At 39.8% G+C, this 12,849-nt stretch overlaps 2 protein-coding genes across 2 annotated transcripts; one reads left to right on the top strand and one right to left on the bottom strand.

Moving 5' to 3' along the window:
* Nucleotides 1-213: 213 nt before the first annotated feature.
* Nucleotides 214-2,524, top strand: LOC145447263 (acetyl-coenzyme A synthetase 2-like, mitochondrial). The gene has a single exon (XM_080325679.1). The coding sequence runs from the start codon at nucleotides 403-405 to the stop codon at nucleotides 2,425-2,427; it is 2,025 nt and encodes a 674-aa protein (XP_080181805.1). The 5' UTR covers nucleotides 214-402; the 3' UTR covers nucleotides 2,428-2,524.
* Nucleotides 2,525-3,216: 692 nt separating this feature from the next.
* LOC145447264 (arrestin domain-containing protein 2-like) lies at nucleotides 3,217-9,644 on the bottom strand. The gene is made up of 8 exons (XM_080325680.1): nucleotides 9,302-9,644; nucleotides 8,524-8,646; nucleotides 7,964-8,050; nucleotides 7,782-7,906; nucleotides 7,577-7,722; nucleotides 6,381-6,618; nucleotides 4,749-4,911; nucleotides 3,217-4,095 (listed from the first exon to the last, which is right to left on the bottom strand). The coding sequence occupies exons 1-8, from the start codon at nucleotides 9,411-9,413 to the stop codon at nucleotides 3,914-3,916; spliced, it is 1,176 nt and encodes a 391-aa protein (XP_080181806.1). The 5' UTR covers nucleotides 9,414-9,644; the 3' UTR covers nucleotides 3,217-3,913.
* Between the last annotated feature and the right edge of the window lie 3,205 nt (nucleotides 9,645-12,849).

Here is a 12,849-nt window from a genome sequence, read left to right as displayed (position 1 = left end):
AAATCAGTATAAGAACTAGAAGAGTCATTGCCGACCTCTACCTCTACCTTTTGCAACTTGCAGAATCGACCAATCAGATCGCGGAAAGCTGTCTTGTTTACCTTGCAAACTCTGTTTTCGTCACCGACCAGCGAAAACAGTTTCGCCTCCTCGAAGTCAGTCAGGGAGTCATCTAGTTTTACACCTGCTTTATTGGCTATGCGGGGTCAGTGTAAGACAGGATTTTTGAGGGCTACGTTTTACCAATAAGACTGCCTACGCGTCGGAACTTATATACAGGGAATAAATAGCGTACATTACTATACTATTATACTGATAGGTGCGTGATACCACGAACTTTCATTTCTCAGCCTGCTCTTGAGTCCTATACCGGTAGGTTTCTCGGAGATTTATCGAAGAAGTATGCTACGTGTAGCCCAAAAGCTCATCGAATCTGCCTATACATCTCAATCGAAACTCCTTGCGCGCCATGGAAGGTCAACGAGATACCACAGTTTTCTGTCCACGCATATGCCGGAATGCTCCAGTTTCCCTAACGTAAAATCCCACAAGGAATTGTACGACTATAGCGTACAGCATCCTGACAACTTTTGGGGTACACTTGCTTCGTCAAGATTAGAATGGATAAAGCCTTTTTCTAAAGTTTCAAACTGCAACATGAATGAAGGTTCAATAAAATGGTTCGAGGATGGTGAACTGAACGTCAGTTATAACTGTGTCGATAGACACGCCAATGTTACCCCGTCAAAAGTAGCTCTAATTTGGGAAAAAGATGAGCCAAACCAAGTGGAGAAAATCACATACAAAGAATTGCTCGCAAAGGTATGTCAAATCGCAAACGTTTTGAAGTCTCAAGGAGTTGCGAAAGGTGATTGTGTCACTATATATATGCCAGTATCTCCGACTGCAGTTGCTGCCATGCTGGCTTGTGCAAGAATTGGTGCAGTGCATAACGTTGTGTTCGCAGGGTTTAGCGCAGAGGCGTTAGCGCAACGAATCCAAAGTGCTTCCTCCGAAACAATAATCACGACTGACCAAGCAGTTCGGGGTGGGAAAATAATACCCCTAAAAAATGTCGTTGATGATGCTGTGAAAATGTGTCCGACTGTGAAACGAGTGTTAGTCGGTACTAGAACTGGGAACTCGGTGCCATGGAACGATAAAGACATTAATTTGGAAGAGGCCATGAAGCATGAAAATGATTGGTGTGAGCCGGAAGCAATGAACAGCGAAGACTGGTTGTTTACTCTTTACACTTCTGGAAGTACAGGGAAACCAAAAGGTATTGTTCACACTCAAGCAGGTTATCTGCTTTACGCTACTGTAACTAGCAAGTTTGTGTTCGATATACAAGAAGGTGATATTTTTGGATGCGTCGCTGATATTGGTTGGATCACTGGACACAGCTATGTTGTTTACGGTCCGCTTTCAAACGGAACTACTTCTGTCTTGTTCGAAAGCACACCGACATATCCAGATCAAGGAAGATATTGGGATATGGTGGAAAGGATTAAATTAACTCAATTTTACGGCGCCCCTACCGCGATCCGCTTGTTATTAAAATACGGTGATTCATGGGTTAAGAAATACGATCGATCTTCACTGCGCGTGTTAGGCAGTGTAGGTGAACCCATCAATCATGAAGCTTGGGAATGGTATCACAATGTAGTAGGCAATGGAAAATGCCCTGTTGTAGATACTTGGTGGCAGACAGAAACTGGTGGTATAATGATAACTCCAAGACCGTCTGGTCCTTCGGATAAGATTGAACCTGCGATGCCAATGAGACCCTTTTTTGGCGTCAGCCCTGCTATTCTCGATGATAAACACAATGAACTGTCTGGGAATGATGTTTCCGGCGCTTGTTGCATCAAATCTCCTTGGCCTGGAATGGCTCGCACAATAGTCGGAGATCACAAACGCTTTTTTGAAACTTACTACAAGCCTTTCCCCGGACACTACTTTTCTGGAGACGGTTGCCACAGAACCGCATCGGGCTATTATCAGATCACAGGTCGTATGGATGATGTAATAAACGTTAGCGGACACCGCCTTGGAACTGCTGAGGTCGAAGATGTTATTGATGAACACGACGCAGTTGCTGAGTCAGCCGTGATCGGTTGTGCGCATGATATTAAAGGGGAGACTCCATACGCATTTGTGATCCTAAAAGAAGGCCACACTGTAGACGAGAAAGAATTCGGCGAGCAAGTACGACGCATGATAAAAGAAAAAATATCATCGTTCGCAGTACCCGAAGGGATTTTACTGACGGACGGCTTGCCGAAAACAAGGTCTGGTAAAATCATGAGAAGAATATTGAGAAAGATAGCCGTCAACGACATTGACAATTTAGGCGATGTCAGTACGCTGGCAGATCCGAGTGTTGTGGACAAGTTAATTTCATTGAAGCGAGGGGCCTCGTAATCAACCAATTCATATCCCAGTTACATAAGCTTTCATATTCCATATCGCAATAATACCAATTTCAATGTATTTCAATAATATATATATATACAGAGGATTGATTCTCTACAGTCTTGAACCCAATGTAGTGATAGCTTATGGGAAGTAGTCAAGGTTTCACTTAATACAGGTTGAGTCAAAGCCAAATTCGAAAAAATACCATACAAATGCCAAGTTGAATTTCATAATTCAGGGATGTTCAACATTTTTACTGTTCACAGTTGATTTTGAATACATATATAGCGTACGGCCGCATTTCCAGCGAGATTTTGTAATGGTAAACCTGGACGCCAAATACCCACGATGCTATACTGTGGGACTTTGCACCGTCACAGACATTCCTTGTAATGTTCTGTGACATTACTGTCTTCTTGTGAAAAACCTTGCACGTAAAAGTTTCTTATTGTGGAAGCGGCACGTCCTGTCAGACTTCTCTATTCGTTATCAGTCAATCATTTTATTAAAATTTTCATCAAATCTAACGTCACAAGATTGCGGTACAATGGAAAGATAGGAAGGTGCCGAAACGACTTGATAAATGTACTTCGATTGTAAGTTACACATATTACTACCAAATATTTATCCTTTCTCATCCCATATGATAAGATTAACCAGTATAGTCGAGATTGACGATGTGACTACGCGGGCAGATCAAAGTGTTGTGGACAAGTTAATTTCGTAAAAGCGCAGTACCTTTAAATCAGCCAATTCATATCCCCAGCTACCTAAGCTTCATATTCCACAATGCAATAATACGAATTTCAATGTATTTCAACGATAAATATATATATATATACAGAAGATTGATTCACTGGAGTCTTGAACTGTTATTGTAACTAACCCAAAAATAATGATAGCTAGTGCGAAATAGTCATGGTATCACTCAATACAGACCGAGGCAAAGACACATTCCAAACAAATACATTATAGTGCTATAAACATAATTTAGTAATAGTCAAAACTGTCATAAATGCTGAACTATTGGACCAAGAACCGCAAGCTTCCGGGTTAGGGTGTTGCCGCCATCTTCAAACGTAGAGATAGCCATTGAGACGCATTGTTTTGTACAGGCATGCGGTGATGATTGCTAACTGACAGGCAAGGGTTATGATATCAATTTGATCAAGATATGTTATCTCCAAACAAATGATAAGATATTGAGGAATCACTGGCGTGCAATGGGGAAAACCTTGGCAATTGGCAGTCATGACATCATAAATAATACAAAAACAAGGTGTTGATTGGCGGCTATAGCTAGTGTAAAGTTCTCAAGAAAAAACTCACGTCAACAGGTAAGGCAGCAATAAAATGGGCATCACAAGACACTGATTTCAATAAAACAACTACCTCACCACTTCACGTTGCAGTATTATCCTAATAGCAATAGTGATATATGAGAAAATGACGCATTGCAGTCATTAATGGCAGGAAGAGTACAAACGTAAAGTTATGAATATGTGAATGCAGACTGGCTCCAGTCGTAATAAGACGTCTGGCCCGCAACCCCTTGAGCCGTACCAGGTGCGGCGCTCGGCTGTGGTATGGGGGGTTGAAAATGACTGGTGTTGGTTGTTGCTTGAAAGTACGAGGAAGGCGCGCTTGCTGTATCCTGTGTAACACTGCTGAGACCTGAATGGAAATATCAATTCAAGGAAGAGATAATAATAATAATTCCTAGCACTGGTCATTACATTACAGTTCAGATTACGTTCAATGAGGTTTTATGAAGTGGACCAACAATTTCCAGTGACCTCGTCTTCTGAATAATTGCTATTTTGGTTATGAAAGAGTATATGAAGGAGTAGGAGTGTTAAATTGCAATTAGCCTATGCCGAGTTACAATTTCAAATCAGAGAAATATTGTTCTATATATAGATAAATGGATTGAAATTAAATACATCTGTTAGTCTTTGCAATTGTAACTGACAGAAATATTGAAATGCCACGTACTTAGTATTAAATGCAAACACACTTTGGATTATGTGTTGCAACAAGGAGCTACGCCAGTATGCAGATAAATCTATTAAAACAATAGATCAAGTACTAAGCATGGAAACATTCTGCAGATTCTCAAGACAATAAATATGACTAATCTAATTTTGTATTTGTATGCTGCTCCTAACGTCAATGCTTTGCACATCTTGATTAGAATGTTACATACAATTTTGGAAACGACAGATTTCCCTGGATTTTTCAGTCATAAATATATCGAACATAAATTCAAACTAGCTAGTAAGCCTACTCGAATATCTTAAAGGAGTCAAAATAGTCCAAGGCGCAACCTGTCGACATGTATGCTCCACGGTCGGCGGGAGGTATTGTCATCGCTGTTGGCTCTGATGGGGGCAAGTGTTGACTTTGCTGATTGCTCATACTGCTCATGATTGTCACCGGACTGGCACTTGATAAATCGGTAGAGCAAATTCCTGGCACTCTCGACGTAAACTGAAATTGCATAAAATCACGTTTCAATTTCTTATTGTCATTGCTGGAGGAATCAACACGATTGTCAATTAGACTCAGCAGCTCAGTGCAATTTCAAGACAATAGATGTAGCTTCAATTGCAAATTTCGATAGCTACCAGGTTCTGAGACTAATGGAAATTTTGCTTGCATAGGTGACCCAGTAACGAGGTACTTATACTTGAACAATTTTTGAAATCAAAATACCTACTATGTCAAGTAGAAAGTAGCATTTGGACAGATTCACATCAATTTCATGGGTAAAACTGCCTTGACAACACGGCAATGCGGACCATGTATCAGGGTTGTAAAGACTCGACTTGATTCAAATCACATATTTTGATAGCGTTACTCGGCAGTGGGGCATTTTACCTATTCGAATAAACATGTTAAAAGTATGAAAAATGAGTAGATTATGAATGCGAGGCATTTGGTATCACTCGAGAGTTGAAAGTAGAGAGTTATACATGCCTTGAAATCGAGACTGAACACTGAACATGAACAGTGAACACTATGACTCGACTCAGTGGTGACTTGAAAATGACTCGAGTCATAACTAGAAAGGCGAGATTGAGTTGCAACCTTGTGACTTGGTTACAACCCTGCGCTGTACGGTGGGTACAGATTACAAAAATGAAAATTGTAGCTATGTTCATCATCCTTAGTCATTTTGCGTTAGATGCAAAGACGTATCTTATAATTTGAAAACTGGCACTGGTGATTTACTAGCAACTCTGCAGTGTACAGGCTAGTCCTCCATTTACTACAGTATTTCTAGGGCATCCAGTTTTATGCTTTTTCTTGAAGATATTTTGGCTACTTCGACTTGTTATTGTAATTTGTGTCGTTACCCATGTTGATGTTGGTGACCTAGCAAATGACATACGATTATATGAGAAAGCTCAGGTAAACCTCTCACCCAATCTAGATTGAGCATTGATAGTCAATATGATAGCGCATAGCACCAAACGATCCGATTTGTATTGGTGACTAACTGACTATGACTAATCACTTTCTGCATGAATATTTTTAAAAATAGCCTTGGGCCTGATCTATATCATGCAACACTGCGACAGCGCTGTATCTTACTGCCATTTAGGAATGAAACTGTTTTGATGAAAGCAGAGATTGTCGTTTTACAACATGCCCATGAATAGATAAGACTGTTAGAGTCAGGAATCAGAGTAGGTTATGTCCCTTTTATACATTTTTCGAGAATAAAGTTTTCCTTAAGCTTTCATTATCTTCCGGGTTCCGGCATATGTTGGCCATGGTTAACATTGAGTTAACGTAAATATAACAAGATACAGTCGAAAAAAATGAAAATTCTACAGAAACCTGATTTTCTCAAAAATTTGAAAAATGGACATGATCTTCTTTGAAACCACAGTGACGATAACATTCTTGTGGTTGATTACATAAATTCAATTGATGCAGAGAAATCCTGTCACCTCCAACGTGTACAACGCTTCGATGAATTGACAATGTCGCATGTCCGACTCCGGGACTTCGGGAACGACCAGAGTGCCTTGGTTCTGGAAGTCAAGTCGAGATCCGCTTCCATTCGAGTTTTCCCACCGGGCCACTACGGTTCTTTTACGCTTGGTTTTCAGTTTTTGCGTTCTTCGGCCAAAGAATGCTTCGTTCAATACAAGCGACAGTGTGACTTCTGCGGGCTTTCTCTCGGGACTTGAAAAGAAAGCAGCCCGTATCTATTTGATGTCAACAAGAATCTGTATGTGGTGTGGATTTAAGTAACGCGGGGCAAAATCAAGTTCATGAGTGATTCGTTTCTGAATGATGTATTAGCCTTCGAGTCGAGTTTCACTCGTTATGATGACACTAAAGTGTGAACGATTGACGAAAATTTCAAATATGTACCATTTATGCGTTCACAAATGATATATTGCCAGTTCTACGTCACATCAAAGATTATTTGGTTACCTTTCGACCATACCAATTTCATCACACTTTGCGACGATGCACTGAGTTGAGCGCAACTTCAAAAGTATCTCATTACCATTAACGAGAGTACCTTTGTACTGCCTACATGTTTAGTATGTTACGGTACGATTAACCGAGGTTCACAGCCTGCCACACGGGAAAATGCTATCACAGCTATATTATCTTTGATAAATCAACTGTTTTTGGCAAGGAGGGTATAATTTCAGTTTATAAAAAATAATCTCTCGCTGCTCGAGTCATTAGAATTAATACTCGATTGAGATTCGAGACGTCGAGTACTCAGATCATTGTGTCCACCATTAATTGTAAGTTATTCAACAAATTCAAGGACTTGAAGCAGTTCATAGTGAAACCATTAGCAAGGTTGGTAATCAAGCAGCAAAATATGACGGAACAATATTTCATTTTCACTACTAATTCTTGCTCAGTGGCTCATAACCTTTACTGACCCGGGGAACCTTGTCCCTAATCTGTAAGCCTTCGGCAAAGTAATATAAGGCGAAAGTCTATCACATTGCACACATACTGCATTAATATAGAATCCTGACCCACCAGAAATTAAGATAAGTAGGCTTAGTACAATTTTAACATTATGTGCGAAAACACCAAATTTGCAGACACAAAGTAAAATTTGGTCAAAATTAAGTTTTTTTAGGTGAAAAAAAATCGCCCAAGTCATTACCTTTCACTTATGGCATACCCGTTGATGTAAACAGCTTGGCCCGGATAATAAGCAGTGTAGTCAGCGTTGATATCAAATTTAAAATTTCCCTTCTTTTCATCACAACAACCGTACTTGTCAGTCTCGGCAGTCAATCTGAGTGGCGCCTGAAATTTTTTTAAATAATCGGCCAAGGCAAACAAATCTACAAAAAAATGTGAGTTACCTGTTGTACATCAGAGGCGGGATTGCGATTGGATACTACAAACGGCATGGTGTAGGAATTTTTGCCGAAGATCCCAGGCTCTTTTAAAACCAGGCTAACGCCATACTTGACATTGCCGTGCTTTCCTGTGTTACATCGCGATGTTAGTAGCACACAAAGTTGAACCAATAAACAATACCTACCCTGATACGTTGGCGGTATATTATAAGGCAGAGTGTAGTTAAAAGGAACAGAATAGCTTCCGGGTGAAAGTGAGGACTCTCCGGTCGCTGAAACACAGGTACCGAATCTTAATTTTGTGAGCTACATTGAAGATAAATAAGTCTGCTGGTGTTTCGGTGCAAATCTGCAGTTGAAAACAGTCGATTTTGTAATATTTACTGGAAATTTTGTTTGAGTTGACCAAAAAAAATAGGTCATCACTTTCATTCGACTCCCGAATGACCCGCTCGAACGTCCGTATTAGCTATTTCAGTTGAAACTGTCCATTATCCTAGCTGTAAATAGGACAAATTGCTAAAAAGGATGACATTTAGACATCCTCAGAGGACAAAACAAATTTGATACAATTTCTCAAGAGTGCGTTGCGATTTATCAATATTCTCATATTTAAGCTAAGACCAATGTAGGCTACTGCCATGATTGTTGGTCACATTTATTAGCGTGGCAATGGGTGATAGTAAAGCTCCATTCATGAAGACTTGGCTCCTTTCAAAGAGGTTTATGTGCAGAATCATCTTACGTTCGCCATAGAGCAATATCTCATGGTTGAAATAGACTTCTTTTTCTTTGTATTCTTTTTCGTTATCTCCAGAGCCTTCAGTCCATTTTACTTTACATTTTCCTGAGATTACAAGCTGAATGGCTGAAGCAAAGAATAATCAAATGAAAATGAGCAAGCAGCGACCTTACGATAAAGATTTATATTAATTAACTAATGATAATTACAGTAGCATATCATTTGGATATCAGGAAAAAGATAATCAGCTATACAGGGATAATTTCACTCATACAAATTTTCAAAATCTAGAACGTTAAAACAGGACGTTAAAAACAAGTAGATTTTTGCCGACAAACTGTTCAAGTATTTTTAAAAACATAACCACTCGACCGAGTAGTGCAAGTCGGCAAAACCTATTCCAGAACTCCAAAAAAAGTACGATTGCATAGTATATTCGTATTGAAATAAACGTAAATATTTAAGGCTGACACTCGTCAGAGGTAATCGTAAGCAACTAGTAAAGAATTGAGAAGAACATTGCATATCAACAATCGTAAATATGTCACTGGCATGAAATTTTGAATAATCGAGGCGGAAAGATCGGTCAAGGTCACTGTACTATTTTTAGATGGTATACAAACTCCAGCTGTTGGCAGAAACTAGGTTGGCGTAATTTATGTACCCCGGGAGTCGACTTTGATAAAAGTACACTTAGTTTGTGCCAAAAGAAGTTTGTGTTTCATCTGAAATAGTACATTGAGCTCACGTCCACAGACCCTTTTACATGACATTTGCTTACTTCTAATTGTCAGAGTCCTCTCGATCATCCATGACGCTTTGCCGGTGATCGTTTGGCCAGGTACAAATGGTTGGTTACAGCTGAACACGATCCCAGGAAGTTTCAATTTCATCAGCAAGAATATGTCTTTAGTACGGTACACTACCGTACCTGGTTATGGGACCCGAATGAAAAATAGCAAACATTTGTATCTGATTAGTCATGAGTGTTTTAAAAAAGTTGATCACAGTTAGGCTATCAACAATTAAGGCTACACTGTGTTCCATTCATTCATCCCCTCACTTGACACGCAAAAAGTGGCAATAAATAGGGTTACCATAGTCATTTTCCTATTCCAAAATATGGTAACCCTACAACAGGGGTGGGCAAACTACGGCCCGCGGGCCGCATGCGGCCCGTAACACCGTTTTGTGCGGCCCACGAGAGTCCAAAGAAACTCAATAAAAATATTGATAAAATGCGTACTAAAAATCGAATTAATACAGGGACTTGATTAAACTTTTTCTTAGTATATTTCACCATGATAATTCTAAGGCAGTGGGTCTCAACCTGGGGGACTCGCGCCCTTGGGATTATGAAAGCATCTGAAGGGGATCGCGAAGCTGAGCTCAACTGAATTTTTTTTTCGCGCTTCGCGCGATTTACTTCCAAATCATAATTATTGCTCTGTATTTAGTATGAATTTCATATTGAAAAATCTCTCATCAATAGTCGTAACTTCCCATGCTACCAAACTATCCGTTAGGTTTGCTATAGCATCCTGGTTGTGTTTTGTGATATGACGATAAGGAGGCGCGAAATCTACACATATAGTAGAAGCGTGTTTGAAGCTAACATGGTTATGATGCTGTCAGCATTGTGTGTCCTGGAACTGAACCCTAAGCAGAATTGATAAATCTATGAACAGATCACTGCTCAGTGTGCTCACAGATTTAAATTTCAATCCTGTTCTAAGAATCGGGACAACAGACTTTCATCTCTATAGTTTTAACAAATTGGTTATTGAGGTCGACCAGCCTATGAAATCTCGCCATTGTTTCTGGCGCGTGTACGATATCATCATAGCAATGTTTGGTTTGTTTCAATTAAGCATATATATTTTCTCCATGTCCTCACTATATAATCGAATACCAGCAATATTGCGTTTTGGTTTATGATCCCAATTTTATATAGTGCGGCCCGCGAATGGATTCAGATGCTGAATGCGGCCCGCGAGCTCAAAAGTTTGCCCACCCCTGCCCTACAATAACATATGGACATTAAAACACAAAAAGGTGGGAAAAGTGACATTAGGGTCTGATGTACTCAGAGGTGGTCAAAGTAGTCAAGAAAGCTACTACTACTTCCATAAGCAACCTAAAACTACTTGAAGTAGAATTGACTGACTTTAAAAATACTCAAGTAAGTAAGTAGTTGTTAAAACGATCCTAATTCGTTCACATGGATTGTAAAAAGGTGCAATTTGAGCTATGCGAAAGGTGACGAGCTTGATTCATATTGATGCATACCAACATGTATCCAATTTTCGATATATTTTCCGGAAATTAAAGGCATTACTACACTTGCTTTTATACTTCAACATGTAGGCCTAGGCTATATGTTATCCAGAAAAAAGAACTGATATTAATTATAACTCAAAGTATATGATACTGGGAATTAAAAGTAAAATGTAAGTACTACTTCTAAAAGTGGAACATGTATTTCATGCCTTTAGTCAGGGTTGTAATGACTAATGACTCGAGTCATGACTCGACTGAGTCATGATATTTTGGTGACTCGACTTGACTCGAGTCATTTTCTTAAAAATGAAAAATGACTCGACTCGAGTCAATTTGTGCATTGACTCGACTTGTACTAGAGTCACTACGCATGACTCGGAGTCCGAGTCTCAGACCAAGTCATATGACTCTAGACTGGGTCTAGCAAGACAGGCATTTCATTGTAATTTCGAAAAATAGTAAAGTTATCCCACTATAATTATTTTGTCTATCAGTACTGACACTTGAAAATGCTACCAGAAACTGTTATAAGTGAGGACAATTAGTATATTATAATGCGAACCATTCGATATCACCAGACAGAGTAATAAAAAGTGGGTTAACAAGACTTTTTAACTGGAAACAGAGCAGTCAGCACAATGACTTGGACTCGGACTCGAGTCAAAACTTGTGACTCGGAACCTTGTGACTTGGTTACAACCCTGCCTTTAGTCCAGATATTTTCAAAGGTGATATGCTAAGCAGCTCTAAAAGTAAAAAAAAGTCAGAGTCCACTTTTCAAGATTAGGACACGCCATGGACATGCTAGATTACGATATGACAAGTAAATGCTAGATTGCGAAACATCAGTTTCAAACGTCATAATGAGCCATATATACTGTGATGAATTATTTCATATGGGCGAAGGACGACAATGTGGTGTGAACGGAACCACGCCAACCCGCGACCTAAATTATATTCACCGATACTTTCGTGAAATCATACTGGTCACTCCGTATCCACTGCGCGCGAAGTGCGACGAAAATTCTACGCTTTACTCAACTTTTACGAAAATTAAATGTTGATACTCCGTGAAAACAGCCCCGAAATTTCTCAGGCTATCTTCCTGATTGGTAGATTGAACTACTTCTACTTGACTAACTGAAAACAGCGAAAAGTAAGTAGATCCCAAATATTACGAAGTAGGGTAATCTTAGCGCTGGCGGCCACACCTCAAAATTCAATGTAACCGGTATTATCCGAAAGCTATTGTTATACTGATTCCGAATATATAATTTTTATCTGGTTCCGGGCACTGGAACCCCCCCAAAAACGAACTCAAAGATGAAAATTCCCATTGTTTTAGACAATCGGAAATCTCCGAAACAATGCGCGATCAACTCCGCGAGCCCATTGTGTCGCCACAAATAGTCCACTCGGACTTACGAAGTGTTCCCAGTGATACTTGGCATAATCCAAACCGCTACGCATGCTGTTGATAGCGTCGGCATTTAACTTAACGATTTTTTTACAGTGCATTCATTGACGGACGGAGTAGAACAGTGGATCAGTATTTCGCCGGCAATCCCACAGTCGTCGAGCATGTCATTGTCCAGTGTTTCAATTCAAGTCAATGTCCAGTGTTTCAATTCAAGTCAAAATACAAGCCGAATTTACTGAATTATTTCGCCTATATTCAGATCCGGGAAAGTGTGTTTTATAATCGGGAGTAGATGCCAGAAATGAGTTTAACTGATAATTTGCGGTAGCATTTAAGACATGTTGAATTGAACCTGGTGCGTCCTGGGAAAATTGTCCCGGGGTACTAGAGATGTGCTTAACCGATATCTTGCGATAGCAGTTTAACATAAATAAGAATGAATCATTGACATACACAGTTACTACCCAGCTGTTTTCCTGGGGACAAAATCCAAGTAGATACGACTAGCGATCATGACCAACTGTCCACGGCCCGTTTTCGTATCGCTAAAACTTTTCCTTGCCCACACCTTATGCATCTGATCATCCCTCGCCAGTCGATCAATAGCCATGATGACTCTAACGCAGTCA

The sequence above is a fragment of the Botryllus schlosseri genome, chromosome 9 (assembly GCF_051294905.1).
Source record: "Botryllus schlosseri isolate E-star chromosome 9, Bs_hap1, whole genome shotgun sequence".
Taxonomy (NCBI): Eukaryota; Metazoa; Chordata; class Ascidiacea; order Stolidobranchia; family Styelidae; genus Botryllus; species Botryllus schlosseri.
This window is presented reverse-complemented; position numbering and strand designations above follow the sequence as displayed.

What these genes read in the sequence shown, in the direction of transcription:
- LOC145447263 (XM_080325679.1), top strand. Translation starts at nt 403, where the DNA reads ATGCTACGTGTAGCCCAAAAGCTCATCGAATCTGCCTATACATCTCAA.
- LOC145447264 (XM_080325680.1), bottom strand. Translation starts at nt 9,413, where the DNA reads ATGAAATTGAAACTTCCTGGGATCGTGTTCAGCTGTAACCAACCATTT. An exon ending in GATATTGCTCTATGGCGAAC is followed by an intron (nt 8,051 to 8,523) that starts GTAAGATGATTC and finishes CCTGTGTTTCAG; the next exon opens with CGACCGGAGAGTCCTCACTT. An exon ending in GGGTATGCCATAAGTGAAAG is followed by an intron (nt 6,619 to 7,576) that starts GTAATGACTTGG and finishes TTTCTTTTCAAG; the next exon opens with TCCCGAGAGAAAGCCCGCAG.